This window comes from Sminthopsis crassicaudata, chromosome 5 (assembly GCF_048593235.1).
Source record: "Sminthopsis crassicaudata isolate SCR6 chromosome 5, ASM4859323v1, whole genome shotgun sequence".
Taxonomy (NCBI): domain Eukaryota; kingdom Metazoa; phylum Chordata; class Mammalia; order Dasyuromorphia; family Dasyuridae; genus Sminthopsis; species Sminthopsis crassicaudata.
The window spans coordinates 12,166,814-12,194,649 of record NC_133621.1 but is presented as its reverse complement, the minus strand read 5'-3'; the positions used below and the strand labels follow the sequence as shown (position 1 = coordinate 12,194,649).

The 27,836-nt window shown below is 50.1% G+C and overlaps 1 protein-coding gene, 2 long non-coding RNA genes and 1 other non-coding gene across 4 annotated transcripts; 1 reads left to right on the top strand and 3 right to left on the bottom strand.

The window, feature by feature from the left end:
- Positions 1–2,322: 2,322 nt before the first annotated feature.
- Positions 2,323–21,041, bottom strand: LOC141542831 (uncharacterized). The gene is made up of 3 exons (XR_012482257.1): positions 20,097–21,041; positions 4,830–4,880; positions 2,323–3,484 (listed from the first exon to the last, which is right to left on the bottom strand). It is a non-coding gene; the product is annotated as an uncharacterized LOC141542831 (long non-coding RNA).
- On the bottom strand, positions 4,700–4,776 carry LOC141545258 (small nucleolar RNA SNORD93). The gene has a single exon (XR_012482944.1). It is a non-coding gene; the product is annotated as a small nucleolar RNA SNORD93 (small nucleolar RNA).
- On the bottom strand, positions 5,642–7,149 carry LOC141542832 (uncharacterized). Its single transcript, XR_012482258.1, has 2 exons — positions 6,699–7,149; positions 5,642–6,650 (listed from the first exon to the last, which is right to left on the bottom strand). It is a non-coding gene; the product is annotated as an uncharacterized LOC141542832 (long non-coding RNA).
- TOMM7 (translocase of outer mitochondrial membrane 7) lies at positions 21,042–27,432 on the top strand. The gene is made up of 3 exons (XM_074267438.1): positions 21,042–21,234; positions 23,083–23,131; positions 27,206–27,432. The coding sequence occupies exons 1-3, from the start codon at positions 21,132–21,134 to the stop codon at positions 27,219–27,221; spliced, it is 168 nt and encodes a 55-aa protein (XP_074123539.1). The 5' UTR covers positions 21,042–21,131; the 3' UTR covers positions 27,222–27,432.
- The last annotated feature ends 404 nt before the right edge of the window (positions 27,433–27,836 follow it).

Sequence of the window (27,836 nt, the reverse complement as noted above, 5' to 3'; positions counted from 1 at the left end):
CAACTGACCTAACACGCTAACTTTTGGATGGCAACCCATTTGTAATTAAGCCAGAGGCGGAGGAATAAGGAAGCTTTGTCTGAAAGGCCCAAACAAAAGGATTTGGTGACTCGTTAACCCAGGTACCATTTGAGAAGACAGCTGCGGCTCTGACCACCAGTGTGCATCTCAGCCCCTTTGGCTCAGTGTAAAGAGGGAGAAAAATCGCATTAGCCTCGGAATCCTGCGTGTCCTGGAGCATTGCTGGGAAAGCAGCAGGTACCACTCCACATGTCATTTGCTGGCCCGGGCCTCCGGTTCCTTCTCGCCCACTCCTCAGCCCACACTCTCCCACTGTCGGTTTTAAGTTGCCACCCTTGTTTGCTTTTGGGGATCCCTAAGCTCCAAGGCTCTCCCCAAGGCTTTCCTTCACCTCAGATGCCAGTCTCTGAGGCGTGCTGAGAGGCTCTATGGTACAACTGGAGGTGGAGGGGTCGCCATGCCCCGTGGAAGGGAAGGCCAGGGGCTCACAGCTGGGAAGGCACAATCCCAGTCCTACCCCAGCTGAGGGTCCTCTGCCCACTTCAGCTGCTTTCTGTCTTAACTTCTCACTCATTTGTCCACTAAGCTAGAAAGTCTACTCTGTGCCAGACACTGGAGAAATAAAGGGAAAATATGGTTTTTTGCCGGAGGAGCGTGGCCTGATGGGGAGGCAATGTATTGACAACTGGGTACAGACAAAGAATAAGCAGGATAAATCAGAGGGCAGACACAGGAAATCCCCTGGGATTGGGACGGACTCCTGGAGAATGTGGGAGCTCGGCTGGAATCTGGGGGAAGCACGGGGAGTCAAGAGACAAAGAGAAGGGAGAGCATCCCGAGTGTGGCCCATGCTCAGGATGGAGAAGAGGGCTGTGAAGAAAGGCAAGGAAGCCAGAGGCTGGGGGTCACCCCCTGGAGGTGGAGCAGAGGAGGGGAGGCCTGAAGAGGATGGAAGGGGTCAAGGGAAGAGAGTGAGGGGATTTGTGAAGAACTTGCAGAACCAAATGGGATTTACATTTGACTCTGAAGGCGATGGGGAGCCACCAGAATTTAGTGATTGGACCCACGTGTGAAAATGTCTATAGCGGCCTTTTCTGTAGTGGTAAGAAACTGGAAACTGAGAGGCTGCCCATCAGTTGGAGGATGGCTGAATAAATTATGGTATATGCATGTTATTATGTTATTAATATTATTGTTCTGTAAGAAATGACCAGCAGGATGGTTTCAGAGAGATCTGGAGAGACTTGCAGGAACCGATGCTAAGGGAAGTGAGCAGAACCAGATCATTGCACACAGCACAATATCTTAGATGATCAATTCTGATGGGCGCGGCTCTCTTTAACAATGAGAAGATTCAGGCCAGTTCCAATTGCTCATTGATGAAGGGAGCCAGCTACTCCAGAGAGGACTATGGGAACTGAGTGTGGGCCACAACATACCATTCTCACTTTTTGCTGTTGTTTGCTTGGTTTTTCTTCTCTTGCTCATTTTACCCTCTTTTGGATCTGATTTTCTCGTGCAGCATGATATTTGGGGAAATATGGAGACAAGAATTGCATACATTGAAGCTATTTTGGATTACTTGCTGTCTAGGGCATGGGTTGGGCCAAAGGGAGGGAGAAAAAATTTGGAACCCAAGGTTTTGCAAGGGTGAATGTTGAAAATTATCCATACATGTTTTGAAAATAAAAGGCTTCAGTAAAAAATTAGCATTTATTGATTAGACATGGTTTAGTGGAGAGAGCCGACCTCAAGGCCAAGGAAACCTGGGTTCAGATTCTGCCCCTGACAGACACTGACTGGATGGATACTGACTCTTGGCTCTCCCAGGCTTCTCTTTAGCCTCTAAGTTACCGGGGTGTCAGCTTGCACTGGCAGAGGGAATTGCCCATCTTTCAGTACAATCTAGGACCCAGACCCAGCCTTCCTCTGTGTCAGGCAAAAATGAACCAGTGCCTGCCTCCAGGGAGCTTACGTTCTGTTCTCTTCTCCCTGGTCTGTGCCTTACCATCAGCCCAGCTCTGGCTCTTTGGGTTGGTCAGAGCTGCCCCGATTCTGCTGGGCTGCAGTGCCAGTGAAAACGCCCATGTGGGGAGATGTCAGCCACATGGGCAAGGCTGAGAATTTCTGCCCATGTGGGATATTTGCCACTGATTCCAAACTTTGAAATTGTGGATGGAAGTTAGAAGCAAGTTCTTGAATTGTTTCCTTCCCTTCTCAAGGACCCTGAAAACACCTTCCAGACCACCGCCCCCATTCCCTCTTCCCCAACCTTACAAATGAGGAAGCCAAGACTCGGGGTCAGCCAACCAATCATTGAGCCTTTATTGAACACCTCCCTTCATCAGGCACAAAGACATAACACCCCCTCCCCCCACCCAACAGTTCTAAGGAGTTTACTCTATAGCAAGGAAGAAAAGTGGTTGGATACAAAGTAAATGCAAAGTTTAGTTTTAGTTGGGATGGAGCATGGTCAGGAAGCAGGCCTGTGGCTAGGAGGGCTGTGGCCAAGGTCGCAGCCAGTGACCTGGCCAAGGCTGAATTCAGGGGTTGCCTGACTGAATTCCCTGCCTTTGCCAAGACATCCGGCTCGGAATTCCGGATCCAACATTCACTGAGCGTCTACAATGTGCGAAGCACTTTGCTCAGGCCCAGTCAAGCGGGCCTGCCCTCAAGGATCTTCCCCTCTCCTGGAAGGGGCCCACATCTTCTCTTTACCCCTCTCCACCCTCCCACCCTGGGCAGAGAAAAGACTCATTTAGCTCTAGAATCTGCACGTGCCCAGAGCGTTTCAGAAAATCAGAGCAAGGGACCTGTGAGAAACGGAATAGACAAGAACCAGCCTTAAAGGTTCTCACTAAGCTGGGGGCTGCCCCAGAACTGAGGGTGCATCTGGCCACAGCCATGTTCACAAGGCAGGATGTGCTGTGGGCTTGGTGGCAGCTGAAATCTGTTTCAGAGGAGAAAGAATACAGGACTCCAGGCAAAAGGCCTCTGGACCGATTTCCAGCTACACCAGGGGTGACCTCGCCCAGGGACACACCCTTCACTTCAGGCCCCTAAGACTTCTTGTGGCTCAGTCCTGAAGGAAGCTGGGACATGGGACTGGTGCCATACTTGGGTCTGCCATCTTGGGCTTTTTAAGGATGCCGTGGCCTTGCTTTCCTAACTGGAATTGCAGAGGGTACCTCAAATTCCCCAAGGAAAGACTCCCTCCCAAGTAAGAACCTCACAGTGAATGGTAAAGGGTACAGTAAGGGAATGGCAGGTCCCAACCCAGTTCTGCCATGGTTACCCAGAGACCTTGACCTTGTTGTCACTTCGCCTCAAGAGCCACAAACTCGTCTCCGCTTTCTCTCCTCCCAGGCTCCCGGAAGCCCTTCGGCGGCCACCAACTCGTTGTCTGGGGATCTTGCTCACGATGACAAGCTTTCACTGCTTCTCTCTCATCCAAGGTCCAGAGCTGGCAAAGGAAAAATGTCATTCGTTATCTTTTGGGTCTATGGAAATGAGTGATGAGTGGTAATCACAGGGGGCAGGTGAAATTCTCTATGGGTCTCTGCTTGATTGGTTGTTTCAGATAAAGGGATTCAATAACATTTAATGACTTCTGGGGGTTTCCTTCCAAACTCATCACCCTATCCTTGTATTCAAGTTGTAGCATAAAAACATCCTGCAAACTTAAGGCAGAGGGGGGCTGCTTTCCCCTATTTCTCCAGATCTTCCTGGGGGGGGGGAGGACTCACTTATCTTGGCCATTGAGTTTCTGGCAATGAGAACCTTCAGTAAAGGCCATGGGCTGGAATGTCCCAAAACCAAGCTCAGCATGAGTTTGGTGATAAAACCTTGGCCTTTGCAGGAAGGCAGGTGGGAGATATTCAATGACCAAATCTCCACCCCCAAGGAAAAATCTTGATATTTCCCTTAGTCTCCATGACTATCTCCCCCTAGAAGGCCCTTGGTTCTACCCTGTCCCTCTCAGGGCCCATTTAATTTGAGGGCCACCATTTGGTAATGACCTGGGCCTCCAGGCTGCCATCTTATAGCCAAGAAGTCAAGGGTCACCCGCAGGAAAGGCTAAGGAAAACTGCTTACAAGGGGAGATGTGGGGCTTTCCAGGGACTCAGACCCCAGGAAACAAGTAGTCACTGGGAAAAGAAGCACATTCGCTCACCTGACTTAGCACTGGGCATAAATATCTCATCATATACAAGATTTTTTGTAGATAAAGCATAAAAAACAAGAATCACCAGAAAGGCCTGAGGCTCCTTTAGTGAAGAGGCCCAAGTTCTACAAACTTCAGTAATCCTTGAGAACACAGCATCACTGCATGTCACAGCCCCAGCAACTGATCATAACAATCAATCTTCAAGAAAAGGTAGTCATTCTCCTAATACTCTACTTATTCTGTCAGGAGAATGGTCTACAATTCTGAAAAGATTAGAAAAAAGCACCAAGCATTGACACTAAAAGTACTAAGTTTTTTACCTGGAAATTCACATTTTCAGAACATCTGATGGAGGTGGGAAATGATGCTCTAATGAGCTTTTCTTTTTATTTTTTTTAATGAGAACCATCACTGTTCAGTTGTAGGCAGCTTTTGTGCTACAATGATTCCCCCTGCCAAGCAGATTTTCTCATTTTCCCAACATCTTAAATATCTAGAAGAATGTTCATGTGGCCTCAGGTAAATCCTTTAACCCATCAGAGCGCATGAGCTATGCCCAATCAGACTGTGGTTTTCATCCTCGGCCAAGTATTTGATTCCCCTTCCAACCCGGGTTAAATTACACGCCGTTGCCCCGTACCTGAAATGACTGGAAATTCACCATAAGCCTGCCTTGTTTTCCTCACGGACCCTGGAACAAAAAGAAGAAAATAAACAACTTTATGCTTTTGTTCATGTGTGAATGCAGGAAGTCAGGCGGGAGATATTCGATGACCAAAATTAGTCTAGCTTTTCCTGGGCTTCCAGGACTGTGGAGACCTTCTGGCTGCTGGCAGTCTTAACAGGGGCAGCCCAAACACTAATTCAGACTCCCCACGAGGACTTTTGATGCAGCACTCGGGCTCCAAGCTGGGCCTTAGATGGGTAAAGAGAGGTCACCAAGTCCAGACCACTCCAGCCCTACTCCGCTCTCTACATCAGCAAGGTCACCCCGGCCCTATCAGTTCCACTCTCCATCTTGTCAAAGCCATCCTGGCCCTATCAGTCCACTCTCTTCATCATCAAGACTACCTTGGCCCTACTATTCTGCTCTCCATCTTGTCAAAGATGCCTCAGCCCTATCAGTCCTCTCTCTTCATCAAGACTTCCTCAGCCCTATCAATCCGCTCTCTTCATCATCAGGACTTCCTCAGCCCTGTCGGTCCCCTCTCCAGAGGGATTCCTGCTACAGTCACCCTACCAACCACCTAATCAAACTCAGATTACCTTTTGTCTCCCCAGCGCCCCAGGACTCCGGGACTAGCCCTGGAATTTCCCAAACCAAACGCCCCTGCCTTTGCCTGGCTGCCATTCTTGTCTATGGACATCTCCCCCATGAGACACCGAGTTCCTTCAACTTTCAAAGCTTCAGGCTAAACTTCTGGTGTATTTCAAAGAAAAGCAAACTGAACATAACAAATATCTGGTTTCACGGACAGTCCCCTTTCTGTTCCATTACACAGAGCTGCCCATCTGTCTGCTATTTGTTAAGCTTAGAATAAAATGAACTTTAGGATCTAGGCCCCTTGTTTTGGTATTTCCAGTCAGGGTTTGGCTTATGGTAGGTATTTAATAAAAAAGCAAAAGACAGGATCTTGTAATCTACTGATTCAGGGAATTCTCCCATTTCACAGAAGAGAAAGACGAGGTCCAAAGAAGGTCATGGAGGTCAGAAGGGGCAGAGGTGGAATTCCACATCTCCTCCCTTAACTCTAAGTCCTTTTACCTTGCAGCTCTCCTCCACCCCCAAGGAAAAATCTTAACATTTCCCTTAGTCCCCGTGGCTATTTCCCCATAGAAGGGAAGTTCCCTGAGGGCAGAGGCACTGCATTCCAGCCTGTATGCCCTTAGCTCAGGAGACTTATTCTCCCCCTCCTCCAAGAAGATTTAAAAAATTCTGAAGTACTGATTCCCCTTGAAGCTCTGGGCATGTCCATTTAGCTCAGGGAAGGGAGTTAGTAAGGGCCTGCCTTTCCATGGCAGATCGCCGACCTCAGGAGGCTCCTGAGCAGGGGGCTGGCCTGCTGACCAGACTCAGATTCCTCTAGCGTTATCTCCCTAATATGGAATCCCCTGAAGACTACTCTATTATAGAAGAAACTGTATAGTCAAAGGGCACAGATCTGAATAGAGGCCCTCTTTTGGTTGTGGCCTTAAAGCATGAGGGAATGATGGTTTTTCAAACCTATTAACAGAGCCCCAGATTCAAAATCTGTGCTTTTTCTGCTCTAACTGCACTGGGTTAACCTTGTACTAAACTAACCCTTCTCTGGGCTAACCTTGCACTGAGCTATCCTTGTACTAGGCTAACCCTACACTGGCCTAACCTTGAAGTGGGCTATACTTGGACTAAGCTAACCCTTCTCTGGGCTAACTTTGCACTGGGCTATCTTGTACTAGGCTAACCCTACACTGAGATAACCTTGAACTGGGCTATACTTGGACTAAGCTAACCCTACACTGAGATAACCTTATACTAAGCTAACCCTACACGGGGCTAACCTTGAACTGGGCTATCCTTGTACTAGGCTAACCCTACACGGGGCTAACCTTGAACTGGGCTATACTTGGAATAAGCTAAACCTTCTCTGGGCTAACTTTGCACTGGGCTATCCTTGTACTAGGCTAACTATACTGGGCTAACCTTGCAGTGGGCTATCTTTATACTGGGCTAACCCTGACCTTCTAGAACTCATATTTCATGAGAACATTTGATAATGAAATCATCTTTTTTCAGGTCATTTCTGTAAAATGAAGAATTGGATTGAAGCAGGCCTTTTAAAGACCTTTTTGACTCATAGATCCCCTATCCATCCCATTCTTTGGGCAGTCTGGTGAAGATTAGAGACCCCTTCTCAAATGTTTAAAGTTCATAACTGAAGGAAACATTCAATTCAGATTAGGGAAAATAGAAATGTAATTTTGTTTACCCTTCCAAATTCACGGAACCCTTGAAATCCAGTCTGGGGGTCCCAGGTTAAGAAGCCAAGGATCTCACAGGGGCCCTCTTGGACAGCATCCAATGGGCCACGGGCACATGTAGGGGCACGATTCGGGAGAAGTCAGATGCTGTTGCCATGGGCGTCCCAAGCCTTAGCTCAACAGTCAGTTTCCAGGACACAACTTCCTCCAACATCACTCTGTCCAGCATCCCAGCAGGCCTGGCCACCATGCTGACCAGAAAATGACTGCTTCATGATTTCCCTTTGCTCGAGTTTCTAACACACACCTCTCTCTTTCTCTCCCTCGCTGCTTAAAGAGTTTGTGCTTAAGAGCTCTAGCAGGGGGCATTCACTCCCAGACCCCCATTTAACCAAACTACACAATAGCAAACAGGCTGGAAGTGACTGTGTAGGAGAAATCAGCTGCCTGTTGTTTGTAAGGACCTTTTCTTCTCAAGCTGAATGCTGCTCCAATCAACGGGTCTTTTACCCTCCCAGCCCCAAAGTGGGGGTGTAATTATCTCTATTATTCAAGGCTGGACTTGACGCACGGGAAAATGGTTTGAAAGATTTGGCAAAATGGATTTCAGGATCATAGAATTTAGGACCAGGAGTGACCATAGAGGGCATTTCCTCCCACTCCTTTTTAGACAAGAGAATCAAGGGCCCTGGGTGGGCACTGTAAAGTTTTAGCTGAGCTCAAACTCTGTTCTCCAACTTCTGAGATTTGGGGTGTTCTTCGGGTTCTCAAGGGGCAGCAGCAAGCCCAGATACCAGGTGCAGACTACCCAAAGTTCAATTGAAGGAGAGGTGGGATCCAGACCTAGGGCTCCTTCCATTTCATGATCCATTTATCCTGTCTATTCCTTCTTAAGATCACAGCCTTTAGAGCTAGAAAGTATCTCTGAGGTCACCTAAGCACAAGCCTCTAGTTTTACAGATAAGGAAACTGAGGTCTAGAAAAGGAAGCCAATTAAACTCATTGTGCTCCAGCCCCAGGCAGCCTTGGCTAAGACTATGCTGCAGGGGTAGAAGGTGCTCCTGGGAGCACTTGGGAAATCACAGGTCCCCTTCTGGCTTGCATGTCCTTGGAACACAGTGCAGCTATTTTCAGAGATCAGCTGTCCAGTCAGAGAGAGAGAGGGAGACACCTTTCTGGAGTGCTGGTATCTACTTGGGGAGAACAGACAAAAACCTAGAAAAATCATGACTCAGAAAAGGGGTAATTAAGCTGCCTTTAAAATGGGGGGAGGAGGAGACATTCAAGTCTCATCTGGAAATGGGAGCTGGGCAAGTTGGGACGCTGTTTTAGACTCTGGAAGGCCCAAATCTAGGGCTTCTTTCCTCCCAAAGGGACACGAGGAGATCCTGTGTGCCAGAACCCAAGGCCCACTGAGCTGGGCTGAGTAGGAGAAAAGGGCTTCTGGGACCATCTGGGTCTCTTGGGGAGGAAGAGGTGAGGGCTAAGGTCTTTGAGCCCAAGAACCAGGTGGATTTGGAAGAAAGCACTTCCCTCTTGTAGCCAGGTTTTGGTAGAAATGGCCTGGAGCTAGAACGTGGGGCCTGGGGAAAGGGGCTTCTGTTACCACGTGGGTTCTCAGGGATGGGAAGGAAAGACAGCACCATGTGACTCCTCTCCTGAGTAAAGGAGTTAGGAGTCGGGGGCACCATGTGTGACTCCACTCCTTGGGGAAAAGGATGGGGGGCTGAGGCTCAGTCACTATGCAGCCTCCTCTTTAGAGAAAGTGGGCAAGAAACCCGGAGCCCACATGGCCTCCTTCCTCCCTAAAGGGGATGGGGCTCAGACTCCCCCCACATGTGGCCTCCTTCCTTGGTAAAAGGGATAGGGGGACAGGGTGCCACATGGCCCCCCCCCACGTGGCCTTCTTCCTTGGGAAGGGGCTGGGGCTCAGATCCCCACCACGTGGCCTCCTTTCATGATAAAGGGGCTGGGGGCTCAGAGCACCACATGGCCTCCTTCCTTGGGAAGGGAGGAGAGGAGCAGTTTTCTGGGGCCCCACATTTGTGGGCTCCTCCCAGGTTAGGCTCCCAGGGCCTGGGGCTGACAGGGCCAGGCGGGGGCCACTTTCCCCCCAATTCTGAGCCCTGCCGGGGCTAAGCCCACTTAAGTTCCCAGGAAGGGGCCCGGTTCACCAGGAGTGCAGGGACGGCAGGAGGGAGGCTGGAGGGACTTGGGACAGGAGGGCTGAGCCCAGTTACTCACCAATGAGACTCAGCGCGGGAAGGGGGCCGGGGGCCCCTGGATGCCCCCCCCCCCGCCCGCCCAGAGCCTGCCCCTGAAAAACGTCCGGTGCCTTGGAGACTTGGTGGCCGTGTGCCCAGGCGCGCCAGGGTGCCCAGAGTCGCCAGCTGCGCGCATCTGGCCCAGAGCTGCAGAGGCGCCCGGGCGGGGCCCAGCGGAAGCTTCCCCCCACCCCAGCTCCGCCCCCAAGGGCCCCCCGCCCCTCGGCCGCCGGCCCAAGCTCCCCGCCCTGGCCCCCGGGACTTTGGGCTGACTTTCCAAAGCCGCAGTCCGCCCGGCCCGCCTGGAGCTCCCAAAACTGGCTCTCGCTTGCCCCCTGCCGGCCTTGGCCTTCAATGACACCTCCGAGCCTCCCGGCCGCCAGCCTTCACCCGCTGCCGCCGGCCTGAGATGGGTGTGGCTCCCATCTCCCCTAGTGGGGCCCCGCGGTTGTGGGGAGCTCTCTCTCAGGGCCCCAAGAGCCACAGAGGGCAGCCAGCTCCAGCCCTTCTGGGGGGAGGGGAGGGAGGCGGTTCCCCGGGGTGGCCCACCCTGTGCGGGGCTGAGCCCGCACCCCCAGCTCCTGAGCAGTGGCTGAGGCTGAGGCAGCGCGCAGAGGGGGGGGGGTGGGGTGGCTAGCTCTCCATTTCTAGGGCCGGCCCGGCCTTCCAGTTTCACACCCCTTCTCTCCCAACTTCTCCCGGGAAAGGGAGTCACTCCCAGCGCGAAGGGGACAGCTGGCCAGGGTTCGGGGGTGACCAGGTTTCTGGGCCCGCCAGCAAAAGCCTTCTTGTCCCGGAGCCATTTCAATTCCAACAACTCAGTGAAATGCAGCAAGCATTCTTAGCGAGGGTCCGCTACTGAAGGCTCAGTAAATAACAAATACAAATTCGATTAAACCAAAGAAGCCATTTCTGCTCTGGCGGGACTGAGCCATGTGCTCCCTGGGACTCAGTTTCCTCATCTGTAAGATGACCGGCTGACCAATGGAGCCCTTGCCCTAAGTTTCTGAGCCTACACTTTGAAGAGGGAAAGAGAAATAACAAGTGGGAAATTAGGAAAGGGGCTTAAGGCCTCAGAAAGCAGGTGGCTGATCCGGCTTGCTTCCCAATCATGTCTCCCCTCTTCCCCTCTCCTTTCCAGCTGCCACATTAGTCACCACCATGTGGCTGCCCAAGCTTCCAGGAGCTTCATTTCAATCCAGGTTTTGTTTTGTTTTTTAAACAGATATTTTGATAATCCATGGCTCAATATAACTGGTTTTCTTTGTAATCCTCTGTATTTTATTTTACATTCTGAAAAGGGCTCCGTTGGCTTCTCAGACTGCCAAAGGGAACCACCACACTAATAATAATAATAAGCATTTATATTTATTTTATTTATTATATCATATTTATATTTATATTATTTACTGCTTACTATGTGCCAGTCACTCTCCTAAGCGCTTTATAAATATTATCAGATCTCACCACCACCCCGGGAAGTAAGTGCTATTAATATTCCCATTTTACAGTTGAGATAAACAGGTTAAGTGACTGTGCCCAAAGTCACACGGTTTGTTAGGATGTGAAGCTGGGCGGAGAAGGCCTGCTTGAGGGAAATTGCAATCAGATGCAGACTTATTTACTTTTTATGGTTTGGTGCAAATTCTCATGTAACCACAGGAGGTTGTTGGTTAGTGTCAACAATATGGATGATGAAAAGGAGCCCTTTGCTGTGGGTGGTATTGGCATTTATGTCACGAGGCTGTTTTCCAGGTGAAGAGGCTTGTTTGAATCAGCCTGTCTTCTCCGGAAGAGCCGGGAAATAGTGTTTGGTCAAGTACTGGCTTTCCTCATGCATCAGAATTCAGTTCAGTACAAGAACGTTAAAGGGACTGCTGTGTGCCAGGCCCCGGGCTTGAAAAACCATAAACAAAAGTTTTTTGCTCTCAGGAGATTTAAATTCTACCACTGGTATTCCCACTGATAGAAATAGTCTGAGCCTTCCTGATTCAATAGCTCCTGAAGTGCCTCAATGCACCTAGACTATCCTGGTAGTCACAGGGAAGCGGTATTTTCTCCCTCCCAGCTCAAGAAATACATTGACCTCCTCCAAGATCAGAGCAGAAAGGGTGTGGAGGATTAAACTCCATTGGAGGATGAGGAAACTAAGGTTCCCAGAGGTTCAGAGACTTGCCCAGTATAAGTGATAGAAACAAGAACCAACCCCAGGACCCCTGACTCCAAATAGAGAAGATTTCCACTGTCTAATTCTTTTAGGTAGCATGACTTTTTCTGCATTTTCTGTGTATCCTTGGTTCAGTTGTAGAAAATATAAATATATAGATTTACACATAAAGAGTTAATACCATAAGCAAATTAAAAGAGCACAAGATAATTTATCAGATTTATGGAGAAGGGAAGTACATTAGAGAAGATAAAGAGCATTACCAGATGTAAAACATAATTTTGATTCTATAACATTAAAAAGTTTTTGCACAAACAAAACCAATGCAACCAAACTTATAATGAAAGTAGAAAAGTGAGGGGGGGGGCGGGAATCTTTGCAACAAGTATCTCTGATAATGCCCTTATTTAGAACTAAGTTATAAAAATGTAAGTCATTTCCCATTTGATCAACAGGCAGTTTTCAGATGAAGAAATCAAAGTTGTCTATATAGTCATATAAGAAAATACTCTAAATCCTTATTGATCAGAAAAATGCAAACTAAAACAACCATAAGGTACCACCTCATATTTATCAGAGTGGCTAAGATGACAACGAAGGAAAATATTGGAGGGGATGTGTGAATTGGATGTGGGGAGACGACACTCATGCAGACACATACACTATTGGTGGAGTTGTGAACTGAGCCAATCATTCTGGAGAGAATTTTGGTTCTGTGTCCAAAGGTTTATAAAACCACGTATATCCTCTGATCCAGCAACATCACTGGACATCCAACAAAAGGAAAAGGACCTCTTGGTACAAAAATATTTACAGCAGCTATCTTTGTGGTGGTTAAGAATTGGAAATCAAAGGAATGGTTTGGAGAAGGGCTGAAAAGTTGTGGTACAGGATTGTAATGAAATATTATTCTATAAGAGATGATGAGCATGATGATTTCAGAAAAAGCTGGACTTGCATGAACTGAGGAATAGTTAAATTGAACAGAACCAAGAGCATGTTGTATACAGTAACAACAATACTGTTTGATGAAGAATTACAACGCAATGATCCAAGACAATCCCAAAGGATAATGATGAAGCCCACTCTCTGCCTCCAATGAAAGAATTGATATTGATTGAATACAAACTGAAGCGTGTTATTTTTCACTTTCTTTTCCTTTCACTTGAAGCTTCTTATAAAAAATGAATTGCATGGAAATGCTTTACCTAATCGTACATGTATGACATATATCTGATTGCTCATGAACTCTAGGAGTAAGGAGAAGAAAGAGGGAGGGAGGGATAGAATTTGGAACTCAAAACTTTAAATAAAAATGTTAAAAAGTTAGGGAAGGGAGAGAAAATATTATGTCTATATGCTATATAAACAGAGATATAATGTATTATATATAAATACATACACATATATACCTATATATTTTTTAAAACATAGAAAACCTGCCTGAAAACCTGAAGAAATCATCTCACAATCTGAAAGTCATGGGGAAAAATATGTTTAAAATGTTCCTGGACTGTTGGGGAAAGAAAACATGATTTTCCAAGTTAACAAGCATTTATTAAGCATGGACTCTATGCACAAATACTGTACTAAGTTTTGGGAAGACAAATTCCAGTAAAATGAAAGACAATTCCTGCCCTCAAGGGGCTTACATTTCTTCTCCCCCTGCCCCACCAAGAAGCCAATTTAATAATGACTCTGGTGTGGTTTGTCCTGATGTTTCTTGTCAGCAGCTGTCTGGCAATTCTTTGCAGGTCTCTCTGTCCCTGAGGGGTCAGCTCCCAATCTCCAACCTTGTCCTTCTCCACATCTTGAGGCCCTTCAGGACATGCAGGACCCTTTGGGCTACAGATGAACTCACATTCTAATGGGGAAACAGGTACCAAAGGGACCTGAAAGGGGAATGGAGAAGAGGGTCCGTGTGCATGATGAAGAACGGGAGTGGAGCTAGGAGAAGAGGGAAGAGTAAGCTTGGGCTGGCTCCTCAAGACAGGTTCCAGGAGGAAACCATCAATCAGATAACAGATGGCAGCAGTGATGGCTTCTTCTAGGCTGGGAAGGGATACAGGCCACAGACACTGGCAGGTCTGCACTAGCTCGGAGAGGAAGAGGTGTCGTCCACTCAGGGGGAAAGGAGCAGAAACTACGGAGGAGTGAAGGGACATTTTCTTCTGCTCCTAAGTTTAAGAAGGTGAGTTTTTAAATGCAAATATGTCTGTTTATTTTAACTTGGGAGAGATACCACAAGTGTTTCCAAAGGATAAACCATTTATGCGATCAATTCTGGAATGTCCACACAGGGACAGATGGAAAATACCCCACCGTTGCCGTTACTGGCTGTGTGGATAACATTGCTCTTTCTTTGGACAAGCACCACGACGTGGTTTCTATAGTCTAGGAAATGCCCTCGTGTGGCTGGGTATCAAGGGGCAGAGAAGTTGATCCAGTAGATTGGGGAAGGGGTTCAAATATTAGAAAGTAGAGGTCAGAATATTCCACTGGAGAAATGACCTTCTAAAATGGCTGCCTGGAGAATAAAGAAAAACAGTGTTTGTCTGATGGCAAGATCTTGGACTTCTGCTTAATCTCCATACAGCGCAGCCATGACTCATATGTACCATAAAATGCTAGGCTAATGCTATGGAATACTGCCTGTAACATTCCGTCCTCTGGCTTTTCCGGCCCACTTGGTATATATAGCCCAACAGCTGCTCCAGGTTCTTGGAAGCCTTGTCAGGGCATATAATGGCACATCTATTCCCGAAATCCACAGCCGAAACATACTTCAAACATATAAAAAGTCATTTATATTGGCCCGTTTCCTCTCAAAGAATCCATCAACTGACAGAGATTTATTGAACGCACATCCCCTCTTCCCATTCGCCACGGCATCTCTGCCCTCGGGCCGGACTCGGCCATGTTCTGTCCGTCACTCTCACGGGAGACCAGCGGCCCCTCGTGGCTTAAGTGCCCCCGAGCCGGCGGCTCCTTCCCCCGACTCTCTCCCGGTGGCTTTGGTCACACACCAGGATCTCGCTTCTCTTCCTTCCTGCCCGTTCCATCTGTCTCCTCTCTTGGCTCCCCCTCACGTCCCAGGAATGTGGGCATCCTCCTCAGTTTCACTCACTGGCGTTTTGCTACGCTTTGTCTTTGGGAAATCTGCAGAAATCTCATCTGTTCTTCTGGCTTGGGGAACGTGGAGCTTCCTTCCAAGTCGGTGTCTCTCAGCTCTAGCCCTCAGCCCCAGCTGCCTGCCGGCCATCTCCAAATGGAGGTCTTGCCATCAAACTCCAGAGTCATCTCGGCCAGAAGCTAATCCATTTCCAAATGCCGTTCATGCTCATTTGCTGGAGGGATTAGCCCCTCGGCCTATGAAGTCATTCATTATCAAATCGGTTATTTCTTGATTGGCATGCTATTCAATGGAGGATTTGACTATGAAATGAGAACATGCTAAGGCTGATTAGGGGGACTCTGGGAGAGATCTGGGCATGAAATCTATTAGGACTTGGCTCTAGCCAGGTGTCCCTCCGAGCATCCCACTAATGTGATGGAGGGGAAAGGGCACGGGAGAACGAGGCAAGCCGTGTACAAGATGACTCCAGGAGAGGGACGGGCCTTGGGATTTCATTAGTGTAAGGAGCTCTTAGGTGAACAAATCCCTGGGACCCCTCTGCTGTCTTTGATAATCTTAGAGCACTGGGAGGCTGCAATGGTGAAACAGTGCAAGTCTGATGAAGGACTTGAATCCAGACCTTCCTGGCTTTAGTCTGGCTTTCTAACCACTGTACCGCACTGCCAACTTTGTGCCTCTTGACAACTCAACTAAATAAGACAGCTAAGCTCAGATTAACTGCCATCAGGTCTTGATTCTGGGTCATAAAGGGTTTGTTACATGTTGCACTCTCTTTGTAAGGAGGTAATGGGCTTTGGGGGGAGAATGCAGTCTCCATGGCTAGCCCATGTTGCTTCGGGGTGCTTCAGGCCACAGCTGTTACCAGGAAGGGGAGGAGTTAGGATATAGCCAAATAAAGGAATGGATGAAGGGGGAATAGGAGGAGAGAAAAAGAGAAAAGAGAGGAAGAAAATGGAAGAGAAAAAGGAGAGGAAGAGAGAAAATAAGGAGAGGAAGAGAGAAACAAGGAGAGGAAGAGAGAAACGAGGAGAGGGAGAGAGAAGACAAGACAAAAAGGAGAGAGGAGAGGCGAGGAGAACGGAGAAGAGAGGAAGGGAAAAGAGAGAGGGGAGAAGAAAGGAAGAAAAAGCTTAAGAGCAGAGGAAGAGAGTAAAGGAGAGGTGAGATAAAAGGAGAGAGAGAAGAGAGAAAGAAAAGGGAATGAGAGAGGAGAGGAGAAAAGAAAAAAAAAAGGAGAGGAGAGGGGGAGATGGTAGCATGGTGAAAGAGTGGCAATATGGATAGAGAGCCCTTGTCAGAGACTAGAAGTCCTGGGTTCGAGGCCTGCTTCTTTCATAGCCTAGCTTGTGGTCCTGGGCCCAAGGCATCTAAGAAGTAATTTAGTTAATGAGGAGCTGCTGCTGTGAGGCAGAGGAGGGCATTTCCACACCCAGAGTTCTCAGCATTACTGTTAGCATAGGTAGGTCTAGCTTCTGTCTTATCAATTTTCCTCCAAGCTAATGTTCCTATTCTTTTGCATGGGACCTGTCCCTGTTACAGGGTCTCTCTCTTTCCCCTCACCACTCCATCACCTATATCCTTCTCTGGCTTGAGTTCCGAAAGTGGCCTCCCTCCTAACTGGGGGCTTTCAGCCTCCACTCTGGGATTTAGGTTTTGTTTGTTTATTTTTAACGTTAAATCACTTCCAGATTTAATGACGGTTATCAAGACTTCTTCCCCTGCCCTGCCGCCCCCCACCTATCTCCCAAAGCATCCGAGGTGGTTTACAAAGGCTGAAAAATGCTGCCAAATGGTATATTTAAGATGGAAACCAGAACGGAGGGGACGGAGGAAGAGTGGAGATGGCAGATGCGCTCGGGAATGGGGAGGAACTCGGTACGGCCGTTGGCACTAAATCTGGCTCGCCGCTCCTGGCAGGGCGGGCAAAAAGGGAAACACGTTGACTTACATAGGAGTCATTGTCTGACCAAAGGAAGCATAAAAATTCATTTGCAGACGGAGACGTTTTTCCTGGAAAGCAAAGGGGACTAGTGGACTGGGCTTCTCGTGTGAAGGGCATTGTGTGGCCGCGGTGGCGAATGACTTTAGCTATGCCATTACAGCAAGCAGACGTCAGTCCTGGGCACAATCCTCCTATTGACAGTCACGAAAGGTGGAGGAAACACCATCCAGGGGGAGTCGGGGGAGGATGGTTTGGGGGGGGCAGAGGGAGAATCAGAATCGTACTTTTCTGGCACTTTGCTTGCTTGTCCTCCATAGGCAGCTGTGAGCTCCAGCCTCGGACAATTCCCAATCGGGCGACTCTGGCCAAATCACTGGCCCTTGTTTGTCTCAGTTTCCTCAGCCGTGAACCAGGGATAATGTTTAATATTATCTCGCAGGCTAGTCATAAGGATCACATAAGGTGCTATTTGTAATGGGCTTAGCCCAGTGCCTGGGACGTGGTGGTCAGAGCCGTATAAATGTTTATTCTCTTCCCTTTCCTTTAATAAAGGGGCACAAAATGAAGAATTTAGATGAAATAGAGTTAACATGTGTCCAACACCAAGGGGAATGTTTAAATTGTGATACGCTAATGTAAAGGGACCCAATTGATAAGTCCCCCACAGACCCAGCAGTCCTAGGATCTGGGCTTGCTTCACTTCACAGCTCTCAATTCAAATTCCCCTACCTTCAAAAGCTTATGATCTAATGGGGGAGTGGCGTTCAGCACGAGGAGGAGAGACTTTCTTTCTCTGAGATGGGAGGGAAGAGAAAACCCCAGCCCTTTCATTCATTTTTCTAGCTTTTTTTTTTTTTCTTCTTTTTTTTTTCCTGAGGCTGGGGTTAAGTGACTTGCCCAGGGTCACCCAGCTAGGAAGTGTTAAGTGCCTGAGACCAGATTGGAACTGGGGTCCTCCTGAATTCAGGGCTGGTGCTCTATCCACTGCGCCACCTAGTTGTCCCTCCCAATTGATAAGTATAAGGAATACACAGAAATAGAGAAAGGAAAGCAGGGTGGGAAAAAACAAACAAACAACCCTATGCTGTATGTTGGAATATACACTCACTTCCACTGGGGAAATTAAATAAGGATGGAAAATTCCGAGGGGGAGTTGTAGACAACATGGAGACCGGAAGTGCTCAGATTGAAATTTCTTCATTTACATGTAAGTGGTCACTGAGCAAATTTAGGTGTTAGTAGTGAAGTTCAAGATTGTTTTTAATCGAACATTAAATATGCAGTGTGTGTAATCCCTTCAGGACAGCCAGAGATCCCTTCCTCCATGTTCGCACAGAATCCCTCAGAACCAAAGAACTGGTGAAGAGAGAGAGGACCCAGCACTGTCTGTCCCTCAGGGACCGTTCTTTCTGGAGGATTGTTGTCTGGAGCTGGGCAGGGAGTGTGGATCTACTCATCAAGCTTAGCTCTGGGCCCCCATGCGCTCCCCCTTCTTTTGGTTATGGTGTATGTCAGCGAATGTCTGTCCCTTGTCCCTGACATTCTAGAAACATACACCGGAATGATATGTGCAGCATGTTTACTTTGGGCATGAAATCAGTAAGTAAATGAAGAGCAGTTACGTACAACAACAAACATCAAGCAGCTGGTTTCTTTAAGTTGTGTCCAACTTTTTGTGACCCCATTTGGGCTTTTCTTGGTGAAGACACTGAAGTGGTTGGCCATTTCCTTCAAGAGCTCCTTTCACAGGTGAGGAAACTGAGGCAAGTAAAGGGACTTGACCGAGGTCACACAGCTAGTGTGTGTCAGGTCAAATTTGAATGCAGGGTCCGTGCTCTACTGTGCAACCTAGCTGCCTGCCCAGCCTTATGTCACCCCCCCAAAAACCCATCTGAATTAAAGGATCCTAGGATATACCCAGCCTGAGCCCTCCCTTGAGCGAGCCAATAACTGGGTCCTCCCCACAGTTCCCCTGGGATGGTCAGGGCACCACAGACCCAGCAGTCCCAGGATCTGGGCTTGCTTCACTTCACAGCTCTCAATTCAAATGAAAACAAGTCCCCCAACCTTCAAAAGCTTAGGGTCTAATGGGGGAGTGGCGTTCAGCACGAGGAGAGGAGACTTCCTTTCTCTGAGATGGGAGGGAGGAGAAAACCCCGTCTAGATGATGTGGGTGATGGGCCTGATGACAGCAGGCACCAAGAACTGGGGTTCCGTCATGGGAAGGGTTCACAATGGCCGTTCTCTTTGGCAAAAGGTGGATTTATTTGGGGAAAAGGTTATGGACAAAAGGAAGGGATACACCGGGAGTGGTAAATATGAAAGACAAGCTCCTCAGTGGAACCGCCATTCCGCAGTAGAAAGGGAGCTCCCGAGAGGTCGGGTCATGCCCTTCACTGGCAGGATAAATCCCGAGAGGGACTCGGCTCCCCAACGGAGTAAGTTAGCTGCAGGGAGGAGAAGGGGGGCTGGGAAGCACAGGGGAGTCAGAGGAGATACCATGTGTTGGGAGAAAAGGAAGGCAGAGGCAGCGTGTTCACTGACCTAAAAGGGCAGCAGCCGGGGAAGGCCCATAAGTAGATTTTTATGGGGGGAAGTTAACCTCAGGGACACGACTGGGATTTCTGACAGGCCCCAAAGGTGAAGCTGCCTAAGACCCCCGGGAGGGGGGGGTGTCTCCAGGGTTTGACATAACTAGGACCACCTCCTGAGGGGAGGGGGGAACCATGGAGCTAAGCCCATCCCTCTGGGCCTTCTCCCTGCTTGCCTCAGGATCAATTCCTGACTTTCAGTCTAAACAGCATTCAGGCCTCCTCTAGGAGGTAGGGAAGGCCCAGAGCAGAAGCTGTGGACTCCTCCCCACCCCCAGGCTCAGTCCTGCCCCAGCTGCCAGCACTGGGCTCCCAGTAGGTGCTTTATATTAGTTGACTGAAGCTTCCAGGGAAGCAGGAGGAGATCCTCTTTGCTGAGAGTGGATCTGAGGGTTTGGGGAAAGACGTGAAGGAGCCGGACCTCTCTGGCCCTTTCCCCTCCCATAAGACATTAGACCTCCTAAGAGCTGGAAAGGGCGTCCAGAGCACATTTTACAGATGAGGAAACTGAGACTGAGCTGAAGGGACTTGTCCAGTTCCAGAAGTCTCCCGCTGGGCTCCTAAGAGAGGAGAAGGGCTTTGGGAGAGGGGAAGCTCGGTCTGTCCTCAGAGAACCAAGCCCAAGCAAGTTGCTCAGAACCGTAGCCCACGTTTTCAGGGCCTTCAAGGCCCACCAGGCCCGATGAGGAGGGCCGCATAATGAAAGGGAAGGGCCGGGCTCTGATACGGCTTTCTGGGGGCCGCAGGCTCCCGCGTGTGTGTGGGGGTGTCACAGAGCCCCCCCACCCTCAGCCCCGACTCAAAGAGGCAAACTCGACAAGGACACCCGGTGCTTGGGAAACTTACAAGCTTGGGGCGAATCGTGAGTTTCACTGCCTCTGGCTTCCGCCCCGTTACCAGCGAGGGCCGCAGATTCAGGTGGGGTCGTTGGTCAGCGGAGAAGGGCGGCCACTTGGAGCCCTGGGGGCCGGGGCTGAAGCCTGGGGGAGGATGAGAGGCTCTGGGGTGTTGGGAGGGGAGGGGGCGGGGCAGAGGCACGGTTAAGAAGCGGTGGGAGAGGGTGGCCCCTCCCCGGGAATCTCCGGAAGGCCTCTGGGTGGGGGATGGGTGTGTTCCGTTGCTTCGGCAGCAGACACATTGTAGCCGTTAGTGGACTCCCTGTAGCCGTTATGAGACACACTGTAGCCGTTAGCGGACACAACGTAGCCGTTAGCGGACAGATACATGGTAGCCGCGCCCGAAGGTGATTGCACTCCGGAGATCGCCCCGGAATGTCTGGGATGACTAGGGAGGCCAGCCAGTAGCTCCATAAGCATTTATTAGGCACCACTGTTTTGCTAGGGCTGGAGCTATAAGAGGGGTGGGCTCCCCTCCTGGGGGAAGTCACGTCACGCAGGGGGTTCCACGGGAAACTTCCAATGTGAGGTAGGGGATGAGACCACATGGGGACCGAGTCTCTCAGGGACTGTGGCTTCCCCTGCCTGGGGGGGTCAGGGCCAGAAGTGGCATTGAGGGGTCCTCGAGTTCCCACAAGTCCGTAGTGTGACCCCTAGGAAACCCGCGTGACTTCTCAGGACCTATCACCCTGCCAGGAAATGGGGAGGGGAAAGCGAAGCTCAGAATTCCACGCCCCGCCCCGTAACTCCACAAAGACCTCAGTATGCCCATCTGTGAAATGGGAGCTGCTAGGGAAAGAGGAGGAGGGAATTACGACGTCCTGAAGCCGATCGCGACACCTGAGTCGTAAAGCGCGGCGCCCTGATGCCGGCAGCTGTACTGCGCCTGCGCGACGCGCGCACTTTCCGGCCGGGGCGTGCGGAGGAGGCCGCGGGAGTCCGAGCTGCCGGGGGCACCGCCATCGCCGCCGCCGTCGCCGTCACCATGGTGAAGCTGAGCAAAGAGTCCAAGCAACGGCTGCAGCAGCTCTTCCGGGGCGGCCAGTTCGCCATCCGCTGGGGCTTCATCCCCCTCGTGCTTTACCTGGGTTAGTGCGGCGGCGACGGCGGCGGGCGGAGCGGGGACGCGCACAAGGGGGGGGAAATGTAGGACGGACGGGGACGTGCACGCGGCGGGAGCGTGATGACGTCATCACACGGGGCCCTAGCGGAGGGGCGAGGCTCTGGGGCCCTCTGCATTAGTTAAGTGCCTACTGTAAGAAAGGACACTACACGGACACTAGCCCCTCCCCACCTCCCCCGATGAACACACCATACTGCGTGCAGACCCCCTGCAAGGACCCCGTGGGTAAGCCAGCTTTGGCCAGCTTACGTGAAAAACCACACGCATTTATTAGGCGCCTACTGTGTGCTAACCCAAACCCAGAGCGGAGGCAGGCTGAGAGCCCCTGAGGGATGGGCGCCTAACCCTGCCCCGAGGTTGGCCCTCAGGCCGGCGCCATCAGCGTCCCATTGTACAGAGGTGCAGGTCGAGGCTCCACGGCCAGAAAATGCCCCTGAGCCTCTGGGGTGCGCCCCCCCTAAGCCCCGCAGCCGGGGTCCCTGGCTGGGCATTAGACTGAGTGGCGTTGGTTCTCGTGCCTCAGTTTCCTCATCTGTAAAATGGGAGTGTAGGAGCCCAGGGTTGGGGCAGAGCCCTGCCAGGCTTTTCCCGAGGCTGACCCTGCTCTGGGGGTCCCGGCCCGTGGAGCCCCCGGCCCAGTCCTGTGGTGGAAGGGAGCCCCAGACCCGAAGGGCGTCCTGGACCCCTTGGGGCTTAGTCCGACTTGGGCGGCTTCCCTGAGACACCCCCAGAATGTCCCCCCAGCCCTGGGCCCTCCCCCATTAAAATAACAAAGCGGCCTCCCTTTGAGGCCTGACCTGGGCTTGCTGGGGGCGGCCTGGTCTGCCCCCATCCCCCCCTCTGCCCGGGCTTGCCTTGGGCTTCAGCTTTGCGGGAGCTTTGATTAACAGGCGCTGCAGCCCCCGGGCGTGAACTCGGGGAGAGGGTTTGGTGCCTTCCACCCCGCCGAGGCCGCCCTCGTTACCGCCGCAGACCCCGCGGGCCCCCTCCTGCCCCGGCCTCCGGCTGCGGGCCTTTGTGACTGGGGGAGCCGCCCGGGACGGTGTGGGTCAGGGTCCGGCTCCCCCCTGGGTCACGGCGGAGGGCCCGGGCTCAGGGAACCGTCCCTCGCTTCCGTTAGTTCTTCCACGAGGCCTGGACTCCCCTGTCACTGCCAGACTCCCCCCTGCCAGACTCCCCCCTTTGTGCCCCGCTCTCTCATCAAAGGCAGCAGCACTGCTCATAGGCTGATCGTTTTTCTTGCCCTTTGGGTTAGTTTACGGAGCCCGCCTTTATTTCCTCTCCTTTTGGGGAAGTGAGGACTGAGTGCCTGATGAGGAGGCACTTCCGGGGGGCTCGGACATGGCCCAAGGGGGCGCAAGAGCAGAGAGACTTGGGCCGCTGTCTAGTCCCGAAAAGCAGACTTTGTGGAGATGGCGTTACCGGCCAGACCTGAGTTTATCCGGCTGGGCTGGCTGCTCTCCAGGTGCATTCTGGGGACCCTTTCCAGGGGTTCTTAAGGTCAAAACTGTTTTCATCATGGTGACCTTTTAATTTCTGATTTGGCAAATAGGGAGCTGTAACCATGTCCACAAAAGCTTTTCGGGGTCCCCAATTTTTAAATGGGCAAGGGGATCCTGAGACCAGAAAGTGTTGGAAACGGCAGGTGTGCGGCGGCCCTCACAATGCCCGGAGCGTGGGGCGGGTGAAGTATTCTCCCCGGGTCACCTGGGACACCCTCCGTGTCCGGCTGACCTGGCCTCCCTCAGACCCCTTTGCTATAAATGGTTTTAATTGATGACTTTCCTTCTTATGTGGAATTTTTTCTTTTTAGGATTCAGGAGAGGTGCGGACCCCGGAATGCCCGAGCCAACGGTTTTGAGGTACGGTATTTGCAAATTCACAGGCGTCCAATTGTAGATTAGAAAGTTGACACAGGACAAAAAGCCCCCCCCCAACAAACCCAGGGGATGGGAGGTGCTGAAACTGGCTCCAGATGAGCTGCCTCCCTCTGGCCTGAGGAGCTCCCCGGGTGGCCGTGGGCCGGCTTGGAGAATAATGGCCGATCGGGAGAGGGTCGGGGCTCCCCGCTTCTCCCTCTGCGGCCCCTTCCCTGGGAACCCTCCTTGCGATGTCGGGGGCTGGGGGTTCAGCCTTTCCCCTCGATGGAGGAGGATTTCTTGGCGTCCCCCGGCTGCCTCTAACACACGCCCACGCCCATTTGCACACACGTGCACACTTGCTCTTTCTCTGGGAGCTCCAGAGAACTTTTTTCAAGAACAGATTTTTATGGAACTCTTTATTGTTATGGCCCCCAGACTTTCCCCTGTAACCCTCCCTTTCTGCTTTCCTTGAGCGCCATCCCAGGGACGCCTTTTAAAATTTTTTTTAAAGATGAAGTAATGAAAATGCCCCAAAACTGATCATTGCAATTGTGAGTGCCCTTCTAATGATCAAACCCAATTGCCTTCCTGGCAGTATGGCCTCCTTTAATTTGCTCTGTGAGGGCAGGGAATGCCAAATGTGTTTAAGCTTCTTTCTAACCCCCAGGGGTTTGTGACTTTCTCCAGTGGAGAGCCATGTGGACAGTTGCTCCCCACTTTCCTCATGGAGGGGTCTCCGAGGGGGTGGGGCTCAGTCAGTGCTTGCTCCCTTGCATATTTCTTCTGGGTGATCTGCACATTTATGTGCCTGTGACCTCTGACTTCTTAGAGCTCATCGGCCCCACCTGGCTTATTTTACAGATGAGTTGAAGTGGTCGGCGTCCCCCAGTGAATTAGCGCCATTCCCGGGTCCCCTGACTCCCTCCTGGCCAGCTTTCTTTAGATTCCTTTTGTTTTGAAGCCCAGAAATTCGAGAGGGTCTGAGCCCCTTTGCCCTCTGACTCCTGCAGTCTTGTGGTCTCCATGCCTCGACACTGCCCCCCTTCCTGGTCCCTGTCGCTCCTGGGATAAAGCAGAAGTCCCTGGACCTGGCCTTGGGGCCCGGCCACCGGCCCCCTCTCCCCCTGCTCGTATGCAGACCCCTCACTGAAGCCCATGCCTCCAGCCATCTTCTCCCAGACATGCCTTCTGCTTCTCCTGCATAATCACAAGCATCTTGTTGATTGATGCTTTGAGGTCCGGGTCACACTCAAACGTGCTCGGAGCAGCCGGTGTCAGTGGCCACGGAGTCTCTGTGAACCCCCCATGGCCCCGGGCTCCCCCCGGCCCCGGGCCCCCCTCCGGCTCAGCCGCCCCAGGAGAGAAGGGAGCGAGCCCGAGTGGCCGCTGCTTCACACGGCTGAGAGGTGGCAGGAGCCCCGTCTGTGCACATCTGCGGACTCATTTGCTTAGAAGAAAGTGCCTGGGCGAGCACAGTGGTGGTCTTTGTGTTAATACGGACTTGTGAGCTTTTGTTTGCTCCTGGCCGAGGCCCGCTGGGCTTGGTCGCTCGGGGGCCTGCCTGGGCACGGATCGGATCTATCTGTCCCTCAATCGAGAGGCGGCGTGGGGTGGGCCGGAAAGTCCCCCGGGTCGCCTGGCTGCCGGGGCCCCTATGGCTCCTCGAAGGCACTCGGGCTCTTCTGGGCCATGGGCTAGTCCCACATTTGGGGGAGGCCCACTGAACACTAAGCCAGGAAAATAATTGATTTCCTCCTCTTTCCCGGCCCCATGTTTTTGTTAGAATTCACACGATGCTCCGCCTGAGCCTCATGCCTAATTAACAATTAGCTGTTAATAATTCAGTCTACTTCTCTCCTCTCTGGGTGAGATCCTTGCGGCCGGTCTGGCCCGGGCTCCGGGCTGGGACAGGCCGCCCCCTGTGCCCCAGGCTTGGGTCTCTCCTGCTTGGCTGCCCCTCCACAGGGTCCCAGAACAAGTTTTCTGATGCTCTGAGCAGCTGAGGCTTAAGGGGAAGGGGCAAAGTCAGGCTGCCTGCTCAAGCTCTGGGCCAGTTGCCCTTCTGGTCACTCCTGTGGTTGGGAAACATTTTGTTTTTAAGGAGATGTTCTGGGAGAGGGGAGCACTTACTCTAAAGCATAAATGTCTGCTTGGGGAATTTCTGGGAACCTTCAGGGAGAAGGTTTGGTTCAGGGTGTAAGGGAGCCTCAGAGGCTTTGCTCCCCGAGCTGAGCTCACCGGTCGTTGCTTGGCAGGTGATGGGAATCATTTTGTCATCTGGGACCACTTTGCTTATTCGCCGTTGGCTTTCAGAATGGACAACGGAATTCATTTAATTTTTATTTTGATAACTAAGGGACTGTTAAGAATGAAAGTGAACTTGATTACCTTCCTACGTAAAAATACTTAACCTGAAGAATAATCTTAAGAAGTCTTCATTCTGTGTGTTTGCAAAGCTTTTCACTGAGCTTTATCTTGGTTTTGAAGGTTGACAGCTATTAGGAGGAGACCTTAATACATGTGAAAAAATAAGGGAAGTAAAGTATGCAAAATTACTTGGGGATTTTTAAGGGGGTTTTAATACCATTTACAAATGAAAATAGAAATAAGATTAGTTGTCTCCAGGTACCAGCAAAATCTCTTTTTAATAAACTCCACAGGACATCAGAGCAGTGGGTTGTATCTCATTAAACTGAGCATAGTGTTAGAAATCACATTTTCAAGCGGCAGGACGAAGAACCCTCCCCCTTCTCCCTTCCTCCCTCCCTCCTCAAGCCCTGATCTTTTTCTTTGTTTAGCATTCATGGATTTTTTAAGACTAGGTTTTATTTCTTCAAGTGTCTGTGGGAGCTGTGACAGGTCAGTGCTGCTTAATGGCAGGACAAAAGAATTTTAACTGGTTCATTTAAGTTCTATTCTAATACCTAAATACACTTAGGGCCTCTACCTACTGAGAATGACTGGGATTTGAGACCAAACCTTGAGAAATGGCCCACCCTTACTGCCCTGCTTTTACCACATAAAGTTTTCTCTCTGTAGCCCGTCCTGGGGACATGAAAATAATTTTCTGAGTCAGAATAGTGTGTTTTTTTTGTAAAGAAATTTTAATTCTACATGGGCTGTTAATATCACCTCATAGATTTTTTAAGATGATTTTTAAAAAAGGAAAAATCATGTGAATGAATCCATCTGTGTAAGGAGAATTTTATAATTATCTAGTGAGGGTACAGGTGGTATAACAGAATAGGAGTGACAGTTTGAGTTTTAAATTTCAAAATCTTATCAGAGGCTGATTTGGTCAGCGTTGGGAATGGCTCGGTGGCTGCTGGGGTGGCAGCCGGGCTGCGGTGAAGGCGAGCCCGAGCCCGTCCTCGGAGAAGCTTGATGAGAAGTGATTGAGAGCAATTGGCCATTAGGGCCGGGCTCTCTGCGAGGGTGCTAATGACACTCGGAGGCCATGTGTAATTTACTTTAGGGAGGAAGGCCCTTATTCTTTTAGCCTCAAGCTTGAAAAACAGAAATTGATTTGACCCCAGAGAAGTCTTCATTTAGAGCTCGGCTCTCTAATTGAGGGTGTCATTTGTCCTTTGCGGAGTGTCAGACCTTTATTTGTGAGGAAGGGGAGGCCGTCCCCAAGCTGCTCAGCGGCAGACCAGCCGATCGGGGGCTCCGGAAGGATTCGATTAACCGATCGATCAACACGTATTTATGGAGTGGCTACCGAGGTGCTTGCGCTTCCCTGGCTGCCAGCCCCATGTGTGGGCACAGGCTCTTTGTCAGGGAAGTGGGGCTGGGGGCGAGGGGGGGCGGTGTTTTTTCTTTACCATGGAGATGAAGCCAGAGTGGTTAAAGGACCTTTCTGTGGGCTGCGTCCTGTACCTGGGGCTTGGCCCTCAGCCAGGATTTTCCTACTTTTTCCTGAACCAGGTTTGATTTTACTCTTATTTGGTTTAAAGCAAAGCTCCTAGTTTTAATTAGTGAGTTTCATGACACTATTTCAATAAACTAGCCATAGAAACTTTCTTTTTTGTTTGGATTTAATTTATTTTTTTTTCCTCTCCACAAACATTTTAGCTTACTTTGGGGATGAAAGACTATGTGAACATCTGCATTGGAAGGAATCAGTGGACGAGAGAAGCCCGGCCCGTGTACACTTTGACCAGAACAACGAAGAGAATGGGCCCTAGAAACTCCTTATTTGGATGCTCCCAGCTAGTTCTTCATGGCATGTTATGGCAAAATAGTTCTTTTAATTAATTCTTGGAGACAGAATGTATTGAAATAAATAACTTAAACCCTGATTTATTGTCAGTCTTTTAAAAAGTCAATATAATGAAACAAGTTATACAAAAAATAAAAGATTTTTATGAACATTTGTTTAAAATGGGACATATAAAACTCTATATAACATGTACATTTTTGATTATTAGCCTATTGGCATCAGAAATTCCCAAATATAATGTTAGGAGAAGACTTAGCCAAAAACTTTATTATTTTTTCATTGATCACTTTTCTTTTTTACAAAACCAGGATTCCTCTCAATATTTTTACCCCCCTGCTCCCTCCAGAGAATCAATCATCCTATATATCAAATTCTATTTTTTAGAGAAAAAAAATCAGTAAAATATATTTTTAAATTCCAAAAATATGTGCACTGTTAAACTGTAAACTCTTATGTTCTGCAAAAAATACTGAGTGGGGAGTA

What these genes read in the sequence shown, in the direction of transcription:
- TOMM7 (XM_074267438.1), top strand. Translation starts at nt 21,132, where the DNA reads ATGGTGAAGCTGAGCAAAGAGTCCAAGCAACGGCTGCAGCAGCTCTTC. An exon ending in CCCCCTCGTGCTTTACCTGG is followed by an intron (nt 21,235 to 23,082) that starts GTTAGTGCGGCG and finishes TTTTCTTTTTAG; the next exon opens with GATTCAGGAGAGGTGCGGAC.